This window comes from Anoplopoma fimbria, unplaced genomic scaffold (assembly GCF_027596085.1).
Source record: "Anoplopoma fimbria isolate UVic2021 breed Golden Eagle Sablefish unplaced genomic scaffold, Afim_UVic_2022 Un_contig_10914_pilon_pilon, whole genome shotgun sequence".
NCBI classification, from domain to species: Eukaryota; Metazoa; Chordata; class Actinopteri; order Perciformes; family Anoplopomatidae; genus Anoplopoma; species Anoplopoma fimbria.
In genome coordinates this window covers 11,865-38,492 of record NW_026549832.1, presented here as the reverse complement: position 1 = coordinate 38,492, position 26,628 = coordinate 11,865, and the positions used below count along the sequence as shown (strand labels likewise).

The following is a 26,628-nucleotide window of genomic DNA, read 5'->3' as shown; positions in this document are numbered from 1 at the left end:
CTACTATTTTGTTTTTTATTCAAACAAAACAGAACTTTTTAGTACAAAATGCAAATTCACAGTGTTGAACGTATATACAAGTAGAGAAAAAAAAAACACACCCACCTGAAGTATATGTATGAAAAAGAAGCATGTAGATGACTGTAATGAGCAGGTGAGGCAGTAGAAATAATTTACAAAATTAGTACAGTAATACTGATATTTGACTTACAATAAAACCAGCTGGGATAAAACTGGTAAAAAAAGAAAAAAAAAGAAAAGAGGGAAGAAGAAGAACGTGGTGAAGATATATTGTAAATACAGGAGTGTACATTCTCTGTTATTAGCAAAATGTAACTCTTTACTAATATCTAGTGGCAACAGTTATGAACTACAACTAGATCAGCAAACACATGTTACCCTCCAATAGTAAAGCAGCACATTAATAAGCTGTGACTTACTGTCATTTACATTAAATGTATAAGAGATCTCAGGTGACTTTAATACCTTATGGAAATATTCCAGCATTTCAAGGTCACAGTTTTAACGTTGAGGATGACACTACCTCTCTGTGATCCCATCATGCACATAATAATAATAATTATTATTGTTATATAATAATAATAATAATAATAATAATTAGTATTGTTATATAATAATAATAATAATAATAATAATTATTATTATTATTATTATTATTATTATTCGTTTTAAATATATATGTATTAATAAAATAATAATTATTTAATATTTAATTGAAATACATTTTATGAACATAAAACATATAAATTATATATATATATATATGTATATGTATAGAGGTGTAGACTCTGTGGTCATCAGTTTTTGTTGACGGTGCTGTACAATGCAGCTGGATCCTCTCCAGCTCTGATTCTGAGAAGAAAAAAAAAGGTGATTCTTAATTACATTATGAAATATTATCATTCTCATCAGCATTAATGAAAGGAATGCAAAAGCAATTAATGTATATCAAAGTTCTCTCATTGGAAGTGAGATTAATGGGCGGCTGTGGCGTAGTGGAGAGCATAGTGGAGAGCAAGGTAGTTCTCCGATCGGTGGTTCGATACCCGGCTTCGGCAGTCGATGTGTCCTTGGGCAAGACACTTAACCCCAAGTTGCTCCTGAAGGCTTGCCATCGGTGTGGACTGGATGTTGCATGAATGTTAGTTAGAGTCTGATGGTGGCACCTTGCATGGTAGCCTGTCATCAGTGTGTGAATGGGTGAATGATATGTAATATACTACTGACTGTAAGTCGCTTTGGATAAAAGCGTCTGCTAAATGACTGTAATGTGTTGTAATGTTCCTGTGTGAGGAGCTGCTCACCTCGGGGCTCTGATGAACTTGACGGCGGCGTATTCAGCCCCTTCCTGTTGCTCCGTGTGTCTGAGGGGCTGAGCTGGCCTGATGTTGGAGTAGAGAGGATCTGCCTGGTTGTTGGAGAAGTGGATGCTGGCGAACTGGAAGTCACCCTGCTCCTCCTGCTGTCCCTGATCAGGTAGACACAGCAGAGGCAAAGTTACTTTCAGCTGTTCTAAACCGGCGAGTTTGGTTTTTTTAAGTCATATAAGAGATGTTTGTGAAGTGTTTTCTGTACTTATGTTACATTGTTTATGTACGTATCTAAATTAGTTAACATAGTTATTTAAAGCCCAACAATGATGTTTTCTCGTGAACATAACTAGGTGGTTTTGTTGCCTAAACATAATCGCTACCTTTTAAATGTTGTACTATTACAAGCCTTCCCATGAACTCGGGTTGACTCAGTAGTATGAATGGAAAAGGTTTTCTTTTGTACTAAAGTAATATACGTAACAATTCTCACGTGTTCCCTGTTGTCCCGAGGATCTGCCTGGTGGTTGGAGAAGTGGATGCTGGCGTACTGGAGGTCACCCTGCTCCTCCTGCTGTCCCTGATCAGGTAGACACAGCAGAGGCAGTTACTTTTCAGCTGTTCGAAACCGGTGTGTTTGTTTTTTTTAAGTTATATAAGAGATGTTTGTGACGTGTTTTCTGTACTAAATTAGTTCACATAGTTCATTAAAGCCTAATAATGATGTTTTTCTCGTGAACCTAACTAAGTGGTTTTGTTGCTTCAACATAATCGCTATCGTTGCACACGAACAAAGTGCTGCTAAGTGACACACAAATAGTGTTTTTAATGTTGTACTGTTATAAGCCTTCCCCTGAGATCGGGTTGACTCAGTGAGATGAATGGAAAAGGTTTTCGTTTGTACTAAAATAATATACATAACTATTCTTCCCTGTTCCCTGTTGTCCCGTCTCTCTTCAAGTTCAGACGAGTCCCTGGAAGCCCCCTTTTTTCTGTTTGAAAGAATTAATAAAAATAAATACACGGTTGAATGTTTTCCTTCTGACAAACTGACTTTTAATGGTTTGACAAACAACGAATCACTGAATCAGAAATGCTCACCTAATCCACAGGAAGACAGAGAGGGATAAGACAGCCAGAAGAACAACAGTGATTGTTCCAGCAGCTGTATATTTCCATGATCCTGAGAAATGGAGATCTAAGGAAAACACAGACAGTTTATTTTGGGTGTTACAGCATGTTAGGGGCCCATTGGTGCCATAGAGTGAGATATGACAAATCAGTGCGTGTGTGCATAATACATCCATGGAGTTATAAAAATCTAATTATGGTCTTATCAGCCTATAAACTGGTCATTTCCATCAAGTTTGTGTGTCTTGCACCAATGTAGGAGACGTGGTGAAGGGGTCATCTTCTTATTATACGCCCATGAGTGCAACAGTCCGATTAGTACAACAGAGCTTTTCTCTTCTAAGTTATGATGGTTGTAGAGTAGTTTGTCACTATTCAGAGAGATATTACACAAAGCTAAACCAAAACATCAAATATAAATGCCTGCATTTCTGAAGCCTCATCAGTTTGAGGCACACTGGTGGTCAAAGTCTATTGAAGTCAAAAGGACAATATCATCGGCAAACAGTCGAAATGCACCCAAATACCAGTGAAAGGGGACATAACAGAACTTGGCTCTATCTTGATATTCTGTCCTCACGGTATTATGAATAGGAGAGATGACAACACAGAAGTCTAAGGCCACATTAGATGTGCTTGATGAAAGTTCAACAATAAAGACAGATCTCGCTCTGAGTGCATAGAGAATGAGAACATGTGAATTCGTATGAGCCCTTCAATATGTAACACAGTGAAAATAATGAGATGAAATATGTACTGTTCTTCCTGGATCTGAGATTATTTTCCAGCTGTCTGTTAGCTCTAACAACAGCGATGCAATATATCCTCACACAACGGGTTGTATGATATCTTACAAAAAGTTTATAATTTTTTGTGATTTTTCCTACATAATTTAGCATTACGTGTTAATTTCCGCTCATTCCATGCATGCAGCCTTATCAAACTAAAATTCCATCTTCACAGGAAACTCAGTTAGGTTAAGTTAAACAAATCTACTTGGTTAGTTTCAGGAAAAGGACATCTTTTGGGTTAAAATAACCACGAAAGTGGCGGTACTGAAGTACACAAGTTACCGTCCAAAACATCAAATCTGACTTCTCGTTTCACACGGGGAACGAACAGCGGTCTCCTGGCCGAAAGATCACAGTTTGTTAAACTCATCCACCTCACCTCCCACCAGCCAAATGTGTGCTTTAGTGGTCTTTATACTTCCTTGTTGACGATTACATGGATAACATACAATATTTGGTGGGATTTCTACATTTTAAGGCACATTGTTTTTCATAGGTATTGCTAAGAATGCCGGATAATATCAGCCAAGTGATTATTTTCACCTGAAATTGAGGAGTAACATAAGTAAAGGTTAAATACAAGTGGATGCCGCATTAAGTCACATGATGTTTTATGACTTCAGGTGATGAACATGTGTGACTGATTGCAAAATCTCACCTGGTACAACAATCAGATGTAAGGTGGAGTTATGACGTCCTCTTTTGTTCCGGGCTTCACAGTAATAATTCCCACTGTGTTCAGCTCTGATGTCAGTGATGGTGAAGATCTGTCCTGATGCTTTTGATGAGTCTTCACCCTCCTTGTACCAGGTGTAGTTAGCTGCTGGGTTAGCATCACTGCTACAGGTCAGATTCACTGAACTGCCCTCCACTATCTCATCAGAGGGACTCACTGACACAGAGGGAAGCTTTGGAGCATCTGGAGATGTAGAGAGACTCAAGTTAATCAAATGTGATGTGTGTCTTAAATGCTAAAATGGCTTCATTACATGTTGCATTTTGGATGAATGTATTTTATGAACAGAAACCTTTTAGCGCTATCGTCTGTCAACCTTAACAACAAGATTATAGTCAATATTAATTTCACAAAACTTCTCTGGTGAGAGTTCTGTACTAAATAAATAACATTTGAAAATGATACATGAAACATCTCCCTCACTGCTGGGTCACCAGGACACCAGATGTGATTATGTGTTGTACTCACACTGGACATCTACTGATAGAGATGATGACATGATCTCTCCATGTGGATTCTCAGACTTGCAGTAGTAGATCCCTCTGTCCTCAGAGCTGATGGAGGAGAAATGATGAATGCCTTCTGGACTTTGATGCTGTGTTTGGTTCCCCTTGTACCAGGTGTAGTTAGCTGCTGGGTTAGCATCACTGCTACAGGTCAGAGTCACTGAACTGCCCTCCACTATCTCATCAGAGGGACTCACTAACACAGAGGGAAGCTTTGGAGGATCTGTATATGAATATAGATTATTACAAGTTGATCAAAAGCATCTTTATTTTCTTGTTCTTGTTGACAGATTGATTGTCTGTGTTGCTTAAAGCCTGTATTGTACTCACATGTCACATTAATGATGTATTCAGATGTCTTCGTCCCCAGCTGGTTCTCAGCTGTGCAGTAATACTGTCCAGAGTCAGAGGACTGGATGGAGCTGAAGACGAGCTGCAATACTTCACTTAGACGTTCATGGTCTTGATCTACACCCTCCTTGTACCAGGTGTATTTAGCTGCTGGGTTAGCATCACTGCTACAGGTCAGAGTCACTGAACTGCCCTCCACTATCTCATCAGAGGGACTCACTGACACAGAGGGAAGCTTTGGAGCATCTGGAGGAGAAATTAGAATACATTAACTTGAAGATGTGAATTTTATTCATGAGAGTTTTAATTTTTTCATAATTTGATGATTGATTATTGCCGCTGTCCAGAGTGCTGATCCTGGAGCCTTAACTTAAAGGCACATTTCAACTTAAATTAAGAATATTTTCCTCTTACCTGTAGTGCTATTTATTCATCTAGATAGTTTTGGTCTGAGTTGCCTATTGTTGGAGATACCATACGTTGAGATGTCTGTCCTATGTTATAATGGAACTTAATCCAACTCCAAAAGATTCATATGAAAAATGAAACACCAATGTTTCTTTACAGAAATCATGACCGGGTAACTAAAGTTAAGTTACATTTCTATTGTTCCTTTTTTAATTTTCCATTTACTAATTAAGTCATTTTTTCTGGGTAAACCCATCCAACATTTCTTTATGTTTGGAGCCAAAAAAAGGATTTGAAGGATTGAAAACCCCTCCTCGGTCAGAATTCATATTTATGTTAAAGATGAACTAAAAATGTGTAAGAGCTGAAAATGAACTTAATAGTTTTAAGACTGTTTGGGTGTAACTCACATACTGAAGGAGAGGGGGACATCTCGTATCCACTTATAGCACAAGAATAGTTGTCTGCTGGATTTAATGGGCTGTGAAGAAAATAAACTGTTTCTTCCTTCCTTTTCTGTCCATTCTTGTACCAGATGTAAGACGAATGATCAGGCAGCTGACACTTAGTGTGACATGTTAGCTCTGTCCAGGTAGAATGGACTGTTGGTCTCCTCACATTTATCTGGAGCTGTGGATCTGTGATAAACCAACAGAGCCGTTATTTTACAATCAACTATCGACATACAAAAAGAAAGAAGAAATGCAAACACAAGCCGATAGTAATGTTTCCTATCAAACATTTAAAACGCAAATGTTACCTGTGACAGACAAAGTGACTCCAGGTGAACCGGTATACTTCCCACCTGATTGGTTTGTAGTGAACATGAACTTGTACTCAGCTGAGTCGCTCTCTCTCAGGTTTGTGATTGTCAGAGTGCAGTAGTTCTTATCACACTGGGTCTGCACACGTCCTGAGTACTCTGAGTCTGTTGTCAGATCCACAGGTCGACCACCATTTGTGTTAGTAAACCAGAATGTTTTGTGAACAGCTTGGTTTGTCATGGATGGGTGTATGCAGTGCATTTTAACTGTTGCTCCTTTAAAGGCACAGACCTCAGTAGGAGTGTAGGTCACTCTCCAGGCATTAGGACTCTGTATCACTGTAACACAGAGCACATCAGGAACCACAGTCAGAATAACATCAGAAGACCAGTTTGTTCTCATTCCAAGGGCGTCTAAACCATCGCTGTATGAGACGCACCAGGCTTTTAAGCAACTACAGTGTAAACTCCTCCACATCATGATTAGTAACCCAGAGAAAGGAAGTATAAAGAGAGAAAATCCACACAGGGCAAGTCGGTCTAATAAACCCAGGACTTTCATCCAGGAGACCTCTTTTCATGTCCCATATGAAACGAAAAGTAAACGTTGATATTTAGTCCCATGAGGCATTGGTGCCATTAGTCACAGGGGGCTAATGAGTCTTATCACATGATTGGTTTGTCACTCACTAGACACGTGGGTTGTTACTCAGAAGAATAAAAGTCAACGCTCTTTCCTAAACTTTGAAAACGGAATTCATTTTGTAAAGACTCTCCGCATGCAACAAGTCTAAATTGACACACCGTCGAAGATGTGTTGGAAACCAACAACTTGGTGTCCGTCTTTGTGTTCACAATGTTAACTTTCACGTTTACTTTACAGTTGTATTTTTAACACAAATCACAATTTGTTCTAAACCTAAGTTGGTTTGTTACCTAAACTAGTGTTTATTTTTAATTCATGACTTTAACCACGTGATTACATGCAAGAATTATCTCATGAACAAGTGCATACAGGCTTTTCAAAATAAACTTCCATCTTCACAGCAAACATCATAATTAGGTGAAGGCAACAACACTTCTTAGTTAGGTTAAGAAAAATATCTGGGTTAAAATAACAATAAAGGGGATGTCACTTAGGTACAGAAGTTACGGGACAAATAAATCAACGTTGACTTCTTGTTTGTAAAACATTGCATTGTAAATTACTACATGCCCAAGGTTAATAGTAGGAGAATGCTGTCCCACCCAGATGGGTTAACACTTAGGTTTTAAGAAGTAACAAGTTGGAGGAGCATAGCTGGTAAATATCAGAGCTAAGATGGAGAACAGTACATAGGTAAGCTAGTATTCCTTTATGAATAAAAATATAGCAATGATGTTGTCGGCGAGTCAACAATGTTCAACCCACCAAATCATAAACAATAGAATGCAGAGTAACGTCAACGTACGTAAACTTACACACTGAAGGAGAGCGAAGTTCCTCATATCCTCCTACAGCACAGGAGATTCTGTCTGAAGGATAAAAGTAGCCTGAGTACGAAATAGAAGTTTTTCCCCAAATCTTCTGTCCATTGTTGTACCAGACGTAGTGAGGATGACCAGGAGGAAGACAGCTGCTCTGACACATCAACTCTGTCCATTTAGAAAACTGGTAGACCAGTAATCTGTTCACCTGAACCTGGAGATCTGAATATGTGAAACATGAACAGAAGTCTTAATTTTGATATTAATAATGGATTGTACTTGTATAGCGCTTTTCTAGTCTTCCGACCACTCAAAGCGCTTTTTACATCACTAATCAATCACCCATTCATACACTGATGACAGGGGCTACCATGCAAGGTGCCACCTGCCCCTCGTCATCTATGTAATCATTCATACACCGATGGTACAGCCTTCGGGAGCAACTCAGGGGTTAAGTGTCACGCTCAAGGACACATCGACATGGACTGCCGGAGCCAGGGATCGAACCGCCAATCCTCTGATTGGAGGACGACCCTGCTCTCCACTGAGCCACAGTCGCCAACCAGAGTTTAGACTGAACCATCATTGTACACACACATATACACAAACACAGATGAAAGTAACTTGCAAAAGACTATTACTAAATTACTAAATATTCAGATGAAAAAGTTACCTGTGACGGACAGAGAGACTCCAGTATCACCAGTATACTTCTCACCTGGTTGGTTTGTAGTGAACCTGAACTTGTACTCAGCTGAGTCGCTCTCTCTCACGTTTGTGATTGTCAGAGTGCAGTAGTTGTTTCCACAGTGAGACTGCACACGACCTGAATACTCCGGGTCCGTTCTCAGATCCACATAAACATCATTACTCTCTTTAGTGAACCAAAATGTTTCCTCAACTTTTGTATAAAGGCCAGATATTGTGTATGGGTATGTGTAGCTGCAGCGTATTTCAGCTGTTGATCCTTTCAAGGCACAGACCTTAGAAGAGGTGTAAGTCACTCTCCAGTCATCCTGACTGTGAATCACTGTAAGACAGAAGATTCATGACATCAGAGAACAGTTCTACTTACACTTATCTGTCTTAGGAGGACTGAACCGAAATGCTTTTCAAAATCTACATCCAGAGGTGTCAAAGCATTTGTCACTGAGAACCGACAGTCTGCAGGTTTTCATTTCATTTGAATGACTGAGGTGAAATTAAAACCTGTAGACGGTCGGCTCTCCATGACACAAGTTTGGACAACTGACGTTGGCTCTCCCAACGTCCTGTGAGTTAGTACAAAGACGATCATAGTACCAACAGAATTACATTTTTTTGTAATCATGCAGTCATAAAAACATATTTGTCTCTAACTACAACTTAACAAGAAGACAATACTTCAGTAATAATCACTTTTCGTTGCCAAAAATCTTTTTTACTTTCTTATTACCATTTTTTTAATTACAAGCATGGCTCTTTTGTGCTTAAATTTGCTTAAACCTGACTTTAACATTCGTTCTCACATGTTTTTACTCATTTGCCACACATTTTATTTAACATTTCTCAATCTTTTAACCTTGTGCAGCACGTCCCACACATAACCCTGGGCACACCCTCACGTCTTATCTGCACACATCTCTTAATTTCCTGAATAAGTAATATATAATAATAATTGATTTAGCATCTGAGCATAAATGTACCACGTTTGATGCACCCTTACCACCAATGACGTTTTGGCAATTCCACTTTGAGAAAAGAGGAACAAGACAAAAATATCTTGTACAGTAGTGTCACACTTCAATCATGCTCAGAGCACGGTTCACACAATCAAAGGTTAGTTTGTAAAGTTCAAACCCAAGTAAAGCTGTCCTTGATTTACTTTACTCTAAACATAAAAAGTATCATGTGTAAAGTGTCAGATCTGAACAAAACTTTAGTCTCAAACATTCAAATAAAGGAACTAACATCATCAACAGAGTGTGAAGAGGTTACAGTGGTGACGTTACGTTGAAGTCGTCTGTGTGTTGTGTTAAAGAGATATCTGAAGACGTCCAGAGTTTTACAAACAGGCACTGCATCACTTCACAAGTCAGATCTCTGAACATGATGACCGGAGAATCATTAGTTAAATGTTCACTTTGTGTAAATAGCCTATAACATGAATATAGAAATACAGTACCTGGTACAGTGAGGAGGAGGAGGACAAATCCACTCACTGCTGCTGTTAAACTCATAGCTGCTCCTCTGATCTCTAAATGTGAGACAATAAAACATGTAAGCAGATAAAATAATGCAAAAAAGATATAAACATTAACAGACACATTAATAAAGTGCTTATACTTACAATGAAGAGAGACGTCGTCTTTAAAGATGAGTTCCCTCTTCTGTCAGTAAGCAGACACATATCAGGCTGTTTAAAGCCTAGATTTCCTTCCTCTTTTGATCATTAATATGCACGGTGAGAAAAACACCAGTTAACACCCACAACACAATGACATTGTGTTTTTCAAACAGTATGAACTTTAAAATAGAGATTAAGGTACAGAACCCGTTTTGCACCGACAGCATTAAAAAGAGCTTTCAGAAAGAGAAGAGAGAATCAGACAGATGTGCACAGAGGCAGGATGTCAAACAGTCTGCAGGTGAAGTGACGGAGCAGGAACATAATCAACCTGTGAACCTCGAGGAAGTTTTACTCCATTCATTTAAAAAAATGACAAAAAATGCCTGAAATGTTTCTTTTATAACAACAAAAAAAAGATAAAAATATACATTGTACACACTTTTCTGTAATAGAGCAGAAGAGCAGTAGTGTGCATACAGTTGTAATTATATTTTTTCTTTACAAAATGGGCATATTTTTTTCCCTCAAACATTCAAATTCTTTCAAATTTACCAGCAATTAAGAAACTTACAAGACATTATTTTTTGTTTTAATATTTATATATATATATATATATTCCATTAAATTTAATTATTGTATTTTTTATTAGTCAGTTATACACAGTCAATGCACAGAGAGGAAGACATAAATATGTATCAAAATATATATAAACAATCAATAATTAAGAGTAATATTAATTAGTATGTGCTTTTCTTGTTAGTTTCCTCTCTGTTCAGGTTTCTGCTCAGTATGAAATCTAAAAGTAAATTCAGAGGTGAAGAAAACTGTTGACAGCAGCTTTGATTTGAAGACGAGATAAAAGCTGCTATCAACACAGAGCACGGAAACACGTCACTGAGGCCAGAGAGTAAAGGAGGAACTAGCAGGGTTTGGTGCTGATGTATGATGATAGAAGACTAGTTAAGTCAGTATGTGATTCACTGTGAGACCAGCACCCCTCCAACAAAACATAAAACTTTGCACACATCAGCCACAACAGTGAGCGCTATTTTAGTGGCTGATGTGCAACTATGCCATCAAAACCCATGCATATACAAAAGAACAACATTTGAATAGCTGTCCACTGTAGTGACCTCTATGCATGAAAGGGTTAATGTTTAGAAACATTAACAGACACATTAATAAAGTGCTTATACTTACAATGAAGAGAGACGTCGTCTTTAAAGATCAGTTCCCTCTTCTGTCAGTAAGCAGAAGACAGATATCAGGCTGTTTAAAGCCTAGATTTCCTTCCTCTTTTGATCATTAATATGCACGGTGAGAAAAACACCAGTTAACACCCACAACACAATGACGTTGTGTTTTTCAAACAGTATTAACTTTAAAATAGAGGTTAAGGTACAGAACCCGTTTTGCACCGACAGCATTAAAAAGAGCTTTCAGAAAGAGAAGAGAGGATCAGACAGATGTGCACAGAGGCAGGATGTCAAACAGTCTGCAGGTGAAGTGACGGAGCAGGAACATAATCAACCTGTGAACCACGAGGAAGTTTTACTGAACAGGATGGCATAAGAAATCTTAATATTAAAAGGAAAAACCCTGGAGGTTCAGAGAGAACATGTTTCTTTTCATCATTTGGGTGAACTGTGCCTTTAAAGCAGACAGTGGAGGGAGCACTCAGAGTGATGCAGCCTGAATGTGCCACACTACAGCTTCACCACTAGAGGACAATCAACACTGACACATTTCATCATCAATTAAAGACTGTTTAGTCAAATTTGAACTAACTTTGTGTTCTTTATTTCTACATTTTATTAGTAGAACTATTTGCATTCAAGTCTTTTACTCTGAAAATGTAATTCATTTAGGATTAGAGGTCCATATTAAGTTCAGGAAGTGTCAATAGTTCATAGTCATGACCAACAGCTTTGACATATTGAACAAGCAACAAGATCTTTAAAATAACTCAACAAGGGCTCATACTTATGAAATCTTGTTTATTAATCTCGACCTTCTCTGCTTCGACGAATGACCCCAAATAATTTAAATGAGCCTGTTACGTGTCAGGCAGAGGCGAAGCGTCTGTGTGTGTGTTTTCTCCCTCCTGCCTCTCTCTTTCTCTCTCGCTCTGTATTTTTCTCCCTCTCCAGGTGATTGGTTTAAACCTGTGCAGCCCAGTCATGCTGCTCTAGCTTCCACAATCTCAAGCTGGCCAATCAGCAGAGTAGGCCCTAAATAAAAGGAGGAAGCCTGAGAAGTTCGGGCTGCTCTCGGTCATTTGGAAGGGGGTTTGAAACGCTGGAGTGAGAGAGAGAGTCACGTAACTTGTATTTGACCGTTTTCTGACGTACCTGACTGATTAAAAGACACTGACTTTGGATTTGCTGACAACTGTCACAGTTTTACTTCCATACACTCCTGTCATTAGCTGTTCACCTGCCTGTCACTCTGTCTCTCAGTTCACTCCGGCCACTCCCAGTTCCACTTCCAGCTCACAGCCCAGCCCCTTCTCTCTCACCACACCATCCCTCACCTAATCAGTATTACTCAGTGCACCTGTCTGCCACACCCACCTCATCAGCACAATCCCTCTCACCTGCTCACTCTGCTGCACCTACTCCCTCCAGTCTTTAAACCCCAGTCAGTCACACACTCGCTGCCAGATCATTCGCCGCATTCATGCCAGACCTTCCAGCAATTTCCTTGGACTGACTTAACGCGTTCCGGCCGACTCCTGTCCCTTCGGCGTTCCAGCCGAGTCCTGTCTGTCCCGTCGGCGTTCCGGCCGAGTCCTGTCCGTCCCGTCGGCGTTCCGGCCAACTCCTGTCCCTCAGTCCACCCAGGACCCTAACCCATTCCTGAGAAGCCGCCTGGCTTATGAAGGGCCTCTGAGCATCCAGCTAGCCAGAGTAGGAAGGAGGCAGGAAAGAAGGAGAGGTCGGTCCCCCACACTGCACGTCTCGCCGGAGGTCTGAACCTATGTCTCGCCAGTTCCCGCACCGAAGGTCCGGGCCGAGGTCTTGCTGGTTCCGGCTCCACGTGTCCGGACAGCTTTCCGGCCGACGCCTGCACCTCCTGTCCCGTCGGCGTTCCGGCAGACTCCTGTCCCGTCGGCGTTCCGGCAGACTCCTGTCCCGTAGGTGTTCCGGCAGACTCCTGTCCCGTCGGAGTTCCGGCAGACTCCTGTCCCGTCGGCGCTCCTGCCGACTCCTGTCCCGTCGGCGTTCCGGCAGACTCCTGACCCTTCAGCGCTCTCGCCGACTCCTGCACCTCCTGATCCGTCGGCATTCCTGCCGACTCCTGACCCGTCGGCATTCCGCAGCCTTAGTCGACCTCCTGTTCGCCCCCCAGAGGGGTTCTGCCCGTCCACCTTGCCTCAGCCTTAGAGGATTCTTACTCTGCGGCCTCAGTGGAGTTCCCACGAGTATAGCCTACGCTTACTCTGGTTTCCGTCTGCCTGATCCCATGCCTGTTTCCCTGACGGCTCGGCGCTTTCCCGATAGGAATCCTCTACTTGAGTCTGATCCTGCCTGTATGTCTGCTGTTTGTCCCGCTTTACATAAAGCTTCTGAACACTACTCCGTCTCAGTCGTACTGCTTTTGGGTCCACACCACATCCGTGACACTTTGTGTGAGAAACTAGTTCAGAACACCACACTCACCCATTAAAAGGCCATTTAGAAGGAGAATGTTTTCTTTAGTGTGATCACCATTTAGGGTCAGTAAAGTAATCATTAGTATCTATCTGATTATTAAAAGTAATCAAATACTGGTAAAAAGTAGATTAAAGGTGATTTGAAAAGAGTGAGGCTACACGGTGGTGTAGTGGTTAGCACTGTCGCCTCACAGCAAGAGGGGGCCAGGGTTCAATTCCCGGACCAGACGGCCTTCTGTGTGAGTTTGCATGTTCTCCCTGTGTCAGCATGGGTCCTCTCCGGGTTCTCCGGATTATTAGGATTACTCTAAATTGCCCGTAAGTGTGAATGTGAGCGTGAGTGGTTGTTTGTCTCTATATGTCAGCCCTGTGATAGGCTGGCGACCTGTCCAGGGTGTACCCTGCCCTTAGCCCATTGACAGCTGAGATCGGCTCCAGCACCCCCGCGACCCTTAATTGGATAAGCGGTTACGGAAGATGAATGAATGAATGAAAAGAGTCAATGTAACAAAAACACGTTCAAGATAAGACTTCATTGATCCCCAGAGGGAAATTCACATGTAACGCCAGCACAAAAGACAAGAAAAACAGATGGAGAACTTATTTGAATGGAATAAGTGCAAATACTGACACGTCTGGTCTTTTTAGTCAAAGAACTATTTTGAAACTATTTTGTACAAAATCTAAATTCAGTGTTAAACGTATATACAAGGAGAGAAACGAAAAACACACAAGCCTGAAGTATATGTATAAAAAAGAAGCATGTAGATGACTGTAATGAGCAGGTGAGGCAGTAAAAATAATTTACAAAATTAGTACAGTAATACTAATATTTGACTCACAATAAAACCAGCTGGGATAAAACTGCTAAAAAAAAAAGTGAAGTTGAAGAACGTGGTGGAGATATATTTAAAATACAGGAGTGTACATTCTCTGTTATTAGTAAAATGTAACTCTTTACTAATATTGAGTGGCAACAGTTGTAATCTACAACTAGATCAGCAAACACATGTTCCCCTCCAATAGTAAAGCTGCACATTAATAAGCTGTGACTTACTGTCATTAACATTAAATGAATAAGAGATCTCAGGTGAGCTTTAATACCTTATATAAATCTTCCAGCATTTCAAGGTCACAGTTTTAACTTTGAGCATTACACTACCTCTCTGTGATCCCATCATGCACGCTGGTTTAAAGTGAAAAGGGATATGTTTTCACATTGAAATTATTTTAATATTAGCGATTTGCAAGTTTTTACCACTTCAGGTGGTACTTTTGGTGGCACTAAACTCAGTTTTTATCCTCTTTTCCCAAAATCAGTTGTTACTCCACTTTGGTCCAGAGAGAAATATCTTACCTGGATTGTCATAATAATAAAAAATAAATAATAATAATAATAATCATAACAATAATTATATTTAGTATTGTTATTTTATTATAATAATTATTATTGTTATATAATAATAATAATAATTGTTATATAATAATAATAATAATAATAATAATTAATTATTATTATTATTATTATAAATATGTATATATAATAAATCAATAATTATTTAATATTTAATTGAAATACATTTTATGAACATAGAACATATATATGGATATATTTATATGTATAGAGGTGTAGACTCTGTGGTCATCAGTTTTTGTTGACGGTGCTGTACAATGCAGCTGGATCCTCTCCAGCTCTGATTCTGAGAAAAAGGTGATTCTTAAGATACATTATGAAATATTATCATTCTCATTAGCAGTAATGAAAGGAATGCAAAAGCAATTCATTTATATCAAAGTTCTCTCATTGGAAGTGAGATTAATGTTCCTGTGTGAGGAGCTGCTCACCTCGGGGCTCTGATGAACTTGACGGTGGCGTATTCAGCCCCTTCTTGTTGCTCCGTGTGTCTGAGGGGCTGAGCTGGCCTGATGTTGGAGTAGAGAGGATCTGCCTGGTTGTTGGAGAAGTGGATGCTGGCGTACTGGAGGTCACCCTGCTCCTCCTGCTGTCCCTGATCAGGTAGACACAGCAGAGGCAAAGTTACTTTCAGCTGTTCGAAACCAGTGTGTTTGGTTTTTTTAAGTTATATAAGAGATGTTTGTGACGTGTTTTCTGTACTTATGTTACATTGTTTATCGTATCTAAATTAGTTCACATAGTTCATTAAAGCCCAACAATGATGTTTTCTCCTGAACCTAACTAAGTGGTTTTGTTGCCTCAACATAATCGTGCTGCTAAGTGACACAAAAAAGCGGTTTAAATGTTGTTCTGTTATAAGCCTTCCCATGAGATCGGGTTGACTCAGTAAGATGAATGGAAAAGGTTTTTTTGTACTAAAATAATATACATAACTATTCTTCCCTGTTCCCTGTTGTCCCGTCTCTCTTCAAGTTCAGACGAGTCCCTGGAAGCCCCTTTTTTCTGTTTGGAAGAATTAATAAAAATAAATACACGGTTGAATGTTTTCCTTCTTACAAACTGACTTTTAATGGTTTGACAAACAACGAATCACTGAATCAGAAATGCTCACCTAATCCACAGGAAGACAGAGAGGGATATGACAGCCAGGAGAACAACAGTGATTGTTCCAGCAGCTGTATATTTCCATGATCCTGAGAAATGGAGATATAAAGAAAACACAGTTTATTTCGGGTGTTACAGCAATTTTGGGCCCATTGGTGCCATAGAGTGATATATGACAAATCAGTGCATGTGTGCATAATACATCCATGGAGTTTTAAAAATGAAATTATGGTTTTATCTGCCTATAAACTGGTCATTTCAATCAAGTTTGTGTGTCTTGCACCAATGTAGGAGAGGTGGTGGAGGGGCCATTTTCTTATTATACGCCCATGAGTGCAACAGTCCGATTAGTACAACAGAGCTTTTCTCTCCTGAGTTATGATGGTAGGAGAGCAAGTGGTCACTATTCAGAGAGATATTCCACGAAGCTAAACCAAACATCAAATAGAAATGCCTGCATTTCTGAAGCCTCATCAGTTTTAAGTACACTGGTGGTCAAAGTCTAATGAAGCCAAAAGGACAATATCATCTGCAAACAGTCGAAATGCTATTCAACATAACAGAAAATGGGGACATAACAGACCTTGGCTCTATCTTGATATTCTGTCCTCAGGGAATTATGAATAGGAGAGATGACAACACAGAAGTCTAAGGCCACATTACATGTGCTCGATGAAAGTTTAACAATAAAGACAGATCTCGCTCTGAGTGCATAGAGAATGAGAACATGTGAACAAGACAATTACATTTGCATAAGCCCTTCAATATGTAACACAGTGAAAATAATGAGATGAAATCTGTACTTTTCTTCCTGGTTCTGAGATTATTTTCCAGCTGTGTGTTAGCTCTAACAGCCATGCAATATATCCTCACACAAAGGGTTGTATGATATCATACGAAAATAAAAAATTTTTTGTGATATTTCCTACAATATTTAGCATCACGTGGTAATTTCCGCTCATTACATGCATGCAGCCTTATAAAAATAAACTTCCATCTTCACAGGGAACCTCAGGTTTAGGCAAACAAATCTACTTGGTTAGTTTCAGGAAAAGGACATCTTTTGGGTTAAAATAACCACAAAAGTACTGAAGTACACAAGTTACTGTCCAAAACATCAAAGCTGACTTTTTTTTCCTACATATTGAGGCACATTGTTTTTCATAGGTATTGTCACGGGTGTGGTGTGGACCCAGAAGCAGTGCGGCAGGAGACGGTGTAGAATGCAGCAGCTTTATTGAAAGCGGGACATACAGCAGACAAACAGGCAGTGTCAGACAAACAGGCAGGGTCAGACAATCAGGCAGGGTCAGACTCACGTCGTGAATTCCTATAAGGAGAACGCCAAGCCGTCAGGGAAACAGGCAGGGGATCAGGCAGACGGAAACCAGAGGAAGCGGAGGCTATACTCGTGGTGGGGGACAGAAGGCTAAGGCGGCTAACCAGGGCAAAGGCAAGGTAGGAATCTGGTGGTCGGGGACAGAAGGCTGAGTCATTGACCGGGGCACAGGCAAGGCAGAGAAGTCCAAACGGGCAGAGTCGGTAACGGGAAATCAGTCTGGGGAAAAACGCTTGAAGGTCTGGCATGAATGCGGCGAACGATCTGGCAGCGAGTGTGTGACTGACTGGGGTTTAAATACTGGAGGGAGTAGGTGCAGCAGAGTGAGCAGGTGAGAGGGATTGTGCTGATGAGGTGGGTGTGGCAGACAGGTGCACTGCATGAGGCTGATTAGGTGAGTAAGGGAGAGTGTGGTGAGAGAGGGGGGGCTGGGCTGTGAGCTGAGAGAAATAGTGCAAGAAGAGTGAACAGGTGTGACTATGACAGCTAAATGGACAGTTCACCCCTAAATCTAAAATACATATTTTCCCTCTCACCTTTAGTGCAAATCATCAATCTAGATAGTTTTGGTTTGAGTTGCCTAGTGTTGGAGATATCGGCCGTTGAGATATCTACCTTCTTTAGAATATAATGTCACTACATGGCACTCGGCTTGTGGTGCTAAAAGAGCCCAGACAATACATTTAATAAATTCAACAGAGCTGTTGAGTCTAGATCAAGTTTAATAAAAGCACTACAGCTAAAAGGAAAAATATATTGGTCTTTTTGTCAGTGCATCTTCATATCAGCAACATCCCAAACCCTAATAAACTATTAAACTGTGGCTCATTTCATCCTCAGAGTGACACAAAGTGAGAATTACAGAAATAAGAAGAATATAATAAAATAATACTGTGAATAATAAAACAGAAAAGCTGACATCCAAATATTTTTACAGACTAATATTTACAACTAGAGTCATCCAACAGGTTCATTACTTGTAACATCCAAAAAAGTTAATGCTTTTGTTAGATTTCAATGTATGAAAAACTAAACTGTATATGGAGTAAAATGTGATGCTTTCAGTTCACTGTCTCTGTTTTTAACAGACTTTATTGGGCAGGTGTAAACCCAGAAGCTGATCAGGATTTCTCAAAAGTTATTAATTATGTAGAACTTAAAAACAATATTTTGCATGGAAACTTTCATCCTCACTTTCTGTAATACAAAACACTAAAAGAAAAATAAGCTTGCATATTTTAAGCAGTTTCTTGAGTCACTAAGTCACACAGCACCTGACCATCAGCTGATCTAAACAATATATCAAGTTTGTCACCTCAACATGATTCAGTTGGAGCTGCCAACACCACGTTCTTCTAAACCTTCTTCATTCATTCTGCTGCTGACTGTCTGTGCTGCTGACTCCTACCTGCTGCTGCTGCTACTGAAAACTGACAAGAAAGAAAACTTTTGGGAGGTTTACGTCTCCACTTCCCCCACATCCTGCACAGCCTCGCTCTCCACAGTGATGTTTCAATGTCGTACTACTTTGTTTCCATCAGGTGAGTCTCTCTCTGGTTCAACTGCATCTGAAGAAAATCACAGAAAACTAAAGTTATCGTGAAAAGTTATCGTTGGGAACTGTGACTATGAATCTGAAGTCAGCCTGTTTTATTTGATGCAGCAGGAGGCTCTAACCTGACTGGACTTCACACCTGGTCTTCCTGCTCCTCTGTGTCTTCTGTCTGTGCTGCAGCGTCTGAGAAGATCTCATAGACAGGACAAGAGTCCAACTGATGGAGAAAGACAACAAGATATTAGTTTAGATGGACCTCATTCATTAAATCCTGCATTCATTTACATTTCAGCAAAAAAAATGTTTTCAAGCATGTTTAAAGTACATTATTTGCTAAAGTTATGTTACGGTGAAATGCATTACTGGTTTCTCTCTAGAAAGATGTTTTTTAAGTAATACATTCACTTTACTTCTTCTTCACTTTCTAGACCGTTTATGGGCCAAGTTATAACTATGATAATGGGTAGGTTCAGTCAACAGAGTCTCTCTCTCTCTCTCTCTACCTCTACCTGTTCATGTGGTTCAGTGGTGGAGCTCAGAGGTTTCTTCTTCCTGTAATGAGTCCAACAACAAATACAGAATGTAACACAATGAAATTCATAACACTGAACCTAAAGGACAGAAGTGAGTGATTTGTTTCTGTTGTACCTCGTCCACAGACTCAGGAGAAGCAGAGGAATCAGCATCAAGACCACCAGAGTGGACCTGATGATATTCATTATCATTGTTGAATTCCCTAAAAATATGAACAGATTTCCACATCGTAATCACGTCGGACGAAATAAACATGTGTTTGTGTGATGGTGAATGTGGAGAACTCACCTGCTACAACAATCAGATGTAAGGTGGAGTTATGACGTCCTCTGTTGTTCTGGGCTTCACAGTAATAATTCCCACTGTGTTCAGCTCTGAAGTCAGTGATGGTGAAGATCTGTCCTGATGCTTTTGGTGAGTCTTCACCCTCCTTGTACCAGGTGTAGTTAGCTGCTGGGTTAGCATCACTGCTACAGGTCAGAGTCACTGAACTGCCCTCCACTATCTCATCAGAGGGACTCACTGACACAGAGGGAAGCTTTGGAGCATCTGGAGGAGAAATTAGAATACATTAACTTCAAGATGTGAATTTTAATAGTTTGATGATTGATTATTGCCGCTGTCCAGAGTGCTGATCCTGGAGCCTAAACTTAAAGGGATATTTATGAATGAAATATTTTCCTCTTACCTGTAGTGCTATTTATTCATCTAGATAGTTTTGGTCTGAGTTGCCTATTGTTGGAGATACCATTCATTGAGATGTCTGTTTTATCTTGAAATGGAACTTAATCCAACTCTCAAAGAGCCAAAAGATTCAAATGAAAAATGAAACATTAATGTTTCTTTCCAGAAATCATGACCTGGTTACTAAAGTTAATTCGTAGACCTCGTTTTCTGCACTTCTAGCGGAAGAGTAACATACATTTCTATTGTTCCTTTTTTATTTTCCATTTACTAATTAAGTCATTTTTTCTGGGTAAACCCATCCAACATTTCTTTATGTTTGGAGCCAAAAAAAGGATTTGAAGGATTGAAAACCCCTCCTCGGTCAGAATTCATATTTATGTTAAAGATGAACTAAAAATGTGTAAGAGCTGAAAATGAACTTAATAGTTTTAAGACTGTTTGGGTGTAACTCACATACTGAAGGAGAGGGGAACATCTCGTATCCACTTATAGCACAAGAATAGTTGTCTGCTGGATTTAATGAGCTGTGAAGAAAATAAACTGTTTCTTCCTTCCTTTTCTGTCCATTCTTGAACCAGATGTAAGACGAATGATCAGGCAGCTGACACTTAGTGTGACATGTTAGCTCTGTCCAGGTAGAATGGACTGTTGGTCTCCTCACATTTATCTGGAGCTGTGGATCTGTGATAAACCAACAGAGCCGTTATTTTACAATCAACTATCGACATACAAAAAGAAAGAAGAAATGCAAACACAAGCCGATAGTAATGTTTCCTATCAAACATTTAAAACGCAAATGTTACCTGTGACAGACAAAGTGACTCCAGGTGAACCAGTATGTTTCCCTACTGTTAGGTCTGTCATGAACGTAAACTTGTACTCAGCTGAGTCGCTCTCTCTCAGGTTTGTGATTGTTAGAGTGCAGTCGTTCTTATCACACTGGGTCTGCACACGTCCTGAGTACTCTGAGTCTGCTGTCAGATCCACAGGTCGACCACCATTTGTGTTAGTAAACCAGAATGTTTTGTGAACAGCTTGGTTTGTCATGGATGGGTATGTGTAGCTGCAGCGCATTTTAACTGTTGCTCCTTTAAAGGCACAGACCTCAGTAGGAGTGTAGGTCACTCTCCAGGCATTAGGACTCTGTATCACTGTAACACAGAGCACATCAGGAACCACAGTCAGAATAACATCAGAAGACCAGTTTGTTCTCATTCCAAGGGCGTCAAAACCATCGCTGTATGAGATGCCCCAGGCTTTTAAGCAACTACAGTGTAAACTCCTCCACATCATGATTAGTAACCCAGAGAAAGGAAGTATAAAGAGAGAAAATCCACACAGGGCAAGTCGGTCTAATAAACCCAGGACTTTCATCCAGGAGACCTCTTTTCATGTCCCATATGAAACGAAAAGTAAACGTTGATATTTAGTCCCATGAGGCATTGGTGCCATTAGTCACAGGGGGCTAATGAGTCTTATCACATGATTGGTTTGTCACTCACTAGACACGTGGGTTGTTACTCAGAAGAATAAAAGTCAACGCTCTTTCCTAAACTTTGAAAACGGAATTCATTTTGTAAAGACTCTCCGCATGCAACAAGTTTAAATTGACACACCGTCGAAGATGTGTTGGAAACCAACAACTTGGTGTCCGTCTTTGTGTTCACAATGTTAACTTTCACGTTTACTTTACAGTTGTATTTTTAACACAAATCACAACCTTTTTCCTAAACCTAAGTTGGTTTGTTACCTAAACTAGTGTTTATTTTTAATTCATGACTTTAACCACGTGATTACATGCAAGAATTATCTCATGAACAATTGCATACAGGCTTTTCAAAATAAACTTCCATCTTCACAGCAAACATCATAATTAGGTGTAGGCAACAACACTTCTTAGTTAGGTTAAGAAAAATATCTGGGTTAAAATAACAATAAAGGGGATGTCACTTAGGTACAGAAGTTACGGGACAAATAAATCAACGTTGACTTCTTGTTTGTAAAACATTGCATTGTAAATTACTACATGCCCAAGGTTAATAGTAGGAGAATGCTGTCCCACCCAGATGGGTTAACACTTAGGTTTTAAGAAGTAACAAGTTGGAGGAGCATAGCTGGTAAAAATCAGAGCTAAGATGGAGAACAGTACATAGGTAAGCTAGTATTCCTTCATGAATAAAAATATAGCAATGATGTTGTCGGCGAGTCAACAATGTTCAACCCACCAAATCATAAACAATAGAATGCAGAGTAACGTCAACGTACGTAAACTTACACACTGAAGGAGAGCGAAGTTCCTCATATCCTCTAACAGCACAGGAGAAGCTGTCTGCAGGATAAAAGTAGTCTGAGTACGAAATAGAAGTTTCTCTCCAAATCTTCTGTCCATTGTTGTACCAGACGTAGTGAGGATGACCAGGAGGAAGACAGCTGCTCTGACACGTCAACTCTGCCCAGTTAGAATACTGGTAGACCTGTAATCTGTTCACCTGAACCTGGAGATCTGAATATGTGAAATATGAACAGAAGTCTTAATTTTGATAATAATAATGGATTGTACTTGTATAGCGCTTTTCTAGTCTTCCGACCACTCAAAGTGCTTTTTACATTACTAATCAATCACCCATTCATACACTGATGACAGGGGCTACCATGCAAGGTGCCACCTGCCCCTCGGGATCTATGTAATCATTCATACACCGATGGTACAGCCTTCGGGAGCAACTCAGGGGTTAAGTGTCTCGCTCAAGGACACATCGACATGGACTGCTGGAGCCAGGGATCGAACCGCCAATCCTCTGATTGGAGGACGACCCTGCTCTCCACTGAGCCACAGTCGCCAACCAGAGTTTAGACTGAACCATCATTGTACACACACATATACACAAACACAGATGAAAGTAACTTGCAAAAGACATTGGAAACTAAATGACTAAATATTCAGATGAAAAAGTTACCTGTGACGGACAGAGAGACTCCAGTATCACCAGTATACTTCCCACCTGGTTGGTTTGTAGTGAACCTGAACTTGTACTCAGCTGAGTCGCTCTCTCTCACGTTTGTGATTGTCAGAGTGCAGTAGTTGTTTCCACAGTGAGACTGCACACGACCTGAATACTCCGGGTCCGTTCTCAGATCCACAAAAACATCATTACTCACTTTAGTGAACCAAAATGTTTCCTCAACTCGGGTTTCACGGCTATTTATTTGGTATGGGTATTTGTAGCTGCAGTGTATTTCCACTGTTGATCCTCTTACAGCACAGATCTCAGCAGGAGTGTAAGTCACTGTCCAGCCATCCTTACCCTGAATCACTGTAACACAATAGAGAACATCAGGAACCGAAATCAAAGGTTTGTTAAGTTATCAGTGATTTGGTGAAAGGAGACCTGGACAAGCTTCAACATGTTCAATTATCATTATTAGTCATTGTCATTAAAAGTTATTTATCATGCATCTATCACACTAGAACTGAACTGCAATAAAGTATTTGGATGGTTTGGATTTGGTCCATTCATTTAAAAAAAGTTTAAAAAAATGCCTGAAATGCTTCTTTTATACCAACAAAAAAACAAGATAAAAATACATTAAACACACTTTTCTGTAATAGAGCAGAAGAGTAGTAGTGTGCAAACAGTATAATTTTTCTTAACAAAATGAGCATATTTTTTTGCCTCAAGCATTCAAAGTCTTTAAAATTTACCAGCAATCAAGAAAAAAATACCATAATTAAATTTAAATTTAACAATAATTAAATTTAATGTAGTGTGTGTATATATATATATATATATACACACACTACATTAAATTTAATTATTGTATTTTTTATTACTCGGTTATACACAGTCAATGCACAGAGAGGAAGACATAAATACTGTCTGTATCAATATATTTAAGTAATCAATAATTAAGGGTCATATTTATTAGTCTGTGCTTTTCTCGTTAGTTTCCTCTCTGTTCAGGTTTCTGATCAGTTAAGACTGAAATCAAAAAATAAATTCAGAGGTGAAGAAAACTGTTGACAGCAGCTTGATATGAAGACGAGATAAAAGCTGCTATCAACACAGAGCACGGAAACACGTCACTGAGGCCAGAGAGTAAAGGAGGAACTAGCAGGGTTTGGTGCTGATGTATGATGATAGAAGACTAGTTAAGTCAGTATGTGGTTCACTGTGAGACCAGCACCCCTCCAACAAAACTATTTAAAACTGATAAAAGTAGATGGAAACTAATCGCTACATGAGGTAGCACTTCTTCAACCAGGGTCAGCTTCATAACAGATTAAACAGGCAGGAGGTTTTCACAGGGTGAGGAGGAACCAGTTATAAATAAAACCCACAATATTCTCAGTTCACAGCTTGTCAAAGTGCTTAACACACAAGAGCAAAAGACGCTGTTCAACACCAAGTAAGATCTGACTGATCATCCATTACAAGTGACACAAAAACAAAGGAAACTTGTAAAAAAAAAAAACTTTTGAGCGTTTCTAGGAAGTGTTGCCTTCCACACGTCTCTGATCCACTTGTTTGGGACCTTTGGCGTGTTATTACAGACCCATATTATACTATATTCCCCTCTTTTAATGCGATAAATGTAAATGTAGGTGTTCAGTACCTGGTGCAGAGAGAAGGAAGAAGACAAATCCACTCACTGCTGCAGTTAAACTCATAGCTGCTCCTCTGATCTCTAAATGTGAGACAATAAAACATGTCAGCAGATAAAATAATGCAAAAAAGATATAAACATTAACAGACACATTAATAAAGTGTTTCTACTTACAATGAAGAGAGACGTCGTCTTTAAAGATGAGTTCCCTCTTCTGTCAGTAAGAAGACAGATGTCAGGCTGTTAAACGCCTAGATTTCCTTCCTCTTTTGATCATTAATAAAAAAGAGGAAGGAAAGAGAAAAACACCAGTTAACACCAAAAATTAAATTTAAAATAGAGATTAAGGTACAGAACCCGTTTTGCACCGACAGCATTAAAAAGAGCTTTCAGAAAGAGAAGAGAGGATCAGACAGATGTGCACAGAGGCAGGATGTCAAACAGTCTGCAGGTGAAGTGACGGAGCAGGAACATAATCAACCTGTGAACCACGAGGAGGTTTTACTGAACAGGATGGCATAAGAAATCTTAATATTGAAAGGAAAAACCCTAGAGGTTCAGAGAGAACATGTTTCTTTTCATCATTTGGGTGAACTGTGCCTTTAAAGCAGACAGTGGAGGGAGCACTCAGAGTGATGCAGCCTGAATGTGCCACACTACAGCTTCACCACTAGAGGACAATCAACACTGACACATTTCATCATCAATTAAAGACTGTTTAGTCAAATTTAAACTCACTTTGTGTTCTTTATTTCTACATTTTATTAGTAGAACTATTTGCAGTCAAGTCTTTTACTCTGAAAATGTAATTCATTTAGGATTAGAGGTCCATATTAAGTTCAGGAAGTGTCAATAGTTCATAGTCATGACCAACAGCTTTGACATATTGTACAAGCAACAAGATATTTAAAATAACTTAACAAGGGCTCATAATTATGACATCTTGTTTATCAACCTCGACCTTCTCTGCTTCGACGAATGACCCCAAATAATTTAAATGGGCCGTACGGAGATTTCAAATGTAAGATAAAGTAATCTAAAATACATATTTCCCCTCTCACCTTTAGTGCAAATCATCAATCTAGATAGTTTTGGTTTGGGTTGCCTAGTGTTGGAGATATCTACCTTCTTTAGAATATAATGTCACTATATGGCACTCGGCTTGTGGTGCTAAAAGAGCCCAGACAATACATTTAATGAATTCAACTGAGCTGTTGAGTCTAGATCAAGAAATAAAAGCACTACAGCTAAAAGGAAAAATATATTTTTATTTTTGTCAGTGCATCTTCATATCAGCAACATCCCAAACCCTAATAAACTATTAACCTGTGGCTCATTTCATCCTCAGTGACACAAAGTGAAAGAAATGACAAAAAAGAGAAAGCAAGAAGAAGTCCATTAGTCTTGATAGTAAATAAAATAATACTGTGAATAATAAAACAGAAAAGCTGACATCAAAATATTTTTGCAGACTTATATTTAGTTTGTATATCAAGTAAAATGGAATAATTCCCACAGTGTTCAGCAGTGAAGTCAGTGATGGTGAAGATCTGTCCTGATGCTTTTGGTGAGTCTTCATCCTTCTTGTACCAGGTGTAGTTAGCTGCTGGGTTAGCATCACTGCTACAGGTCAGAGTCACTGAACTGCCCTCCACTATCTCATCAGAGGGACTCACTGACACAGAGGGAAGCTTTGGAGCATCTGGAGGAGAAATGAATGTCCATTAACTTTAAGATGAGATAAGATAATCCTTTATTAGTCCCGCAGCAGGGAAATTTAAGATGAGAAGGTTCTCATGAAACATAAGTTTTATTTGTTAAAAGTGTATATCTTTGATTATTGCCGCTGTCTAGAGTGCCACAGTTCACCCCAAAATTCAAAATACATATTGTTCCTCTTACTTCTTGTGCTCACAGGA

The 26,628-nt window shown here is 39.5% G+C and overlaps 1 protein-coding gene and 1 long non-coding RNA gene across 3 annotated transcripts; both read right to left on the bottom strand.

The window, feature by feature from the left end:
- On the bottom strand, positions 1-24,924 carry LOC129114903 (B-cell receptor CD22-like). 2 transcript variants are annotated; one of them, XM_054626786.1, is made up of 14 exons: positions 24,884-24,924; positions 24,719-24,790; positions 8,158-8,514; positions 7,479-7,706; positions 6,015-6,356; positions 5,665-5,892; positions 4,826-5,092; positions 4,458-4,718; positions 3,912-4,172; positions 2,433-2,529; positions 2,254-2,323; positions 1,825-1,911; positions 1,326-1,489; positions 1-873 (listed from the first exon to the last, which is right to left on the bottom strand). In XM_054626786.1, the coding sequence occupies exons 2-14, from the start codon at positions 24,771-24,773 to the stop codon at positions 819-821; spliced, it is 2,472 nt and encodes an 823-aa protein (XP_054482761.1). In that variant the 5' UTR covers positions 24,774-24,790; positions 24,884-24,924; the 3' UTR covers positions 1-818. The 2 variants fall into 2 exon arrangements, with proteins under 2 accessions (XP_054482761.1, XP_054482760.1); XM_054626785.1 differs by lacking the exons at positions 24,719-24,790; positions 24,884-24,924 and adding an exon at positions 9,649-9,710 and having other exon boundaries at positions 1,816-1,911.
- Positions 15,091-15,887, bottom strand: LOC129114904 (uncharacterized). The gene is made up of 3 exons (XR_008532731.1): positions 15,819-15,887; positions 15,314-15,477; positions 15,091-15,168 (listed from the first exon to the last, which is right to left on the bottom strand). It is a non-coding gene; the product is annotated as an uncharacterized LOC129114904 (long non-coding RNA).
- Positions 24,925-26,628: the final 1,704 nt, after the last annotated feature.

What these genes read in the sequence shown, in the direction of transcription:
- LOC129114903 (XM_054626785.1), bottom strand. Translation starts at nt 9,703, where the DNA reads ATGAGTTTAACAGCAGCAGTGAGTGGATTTGTCCTCCTCCTCCTCACT. An exon ending in CCTCCTCCTCACTGTACCAG is followed by an intron (nt 8,515 to 9,648) that starts GTACTGTATTTC and finishes TCTGTCTTACAG; the next exon opens with TGATTCACAGTCAGGATGAC. An exon ending in ACAGGGAACACGTGAGAATT is followed by an intron (nt 1,490 to 1,815) that starts GTTACGTATATT and finishes CTACCTGATCAG; the next exon opens with GGACAGCAGGAGGAGCAGGG.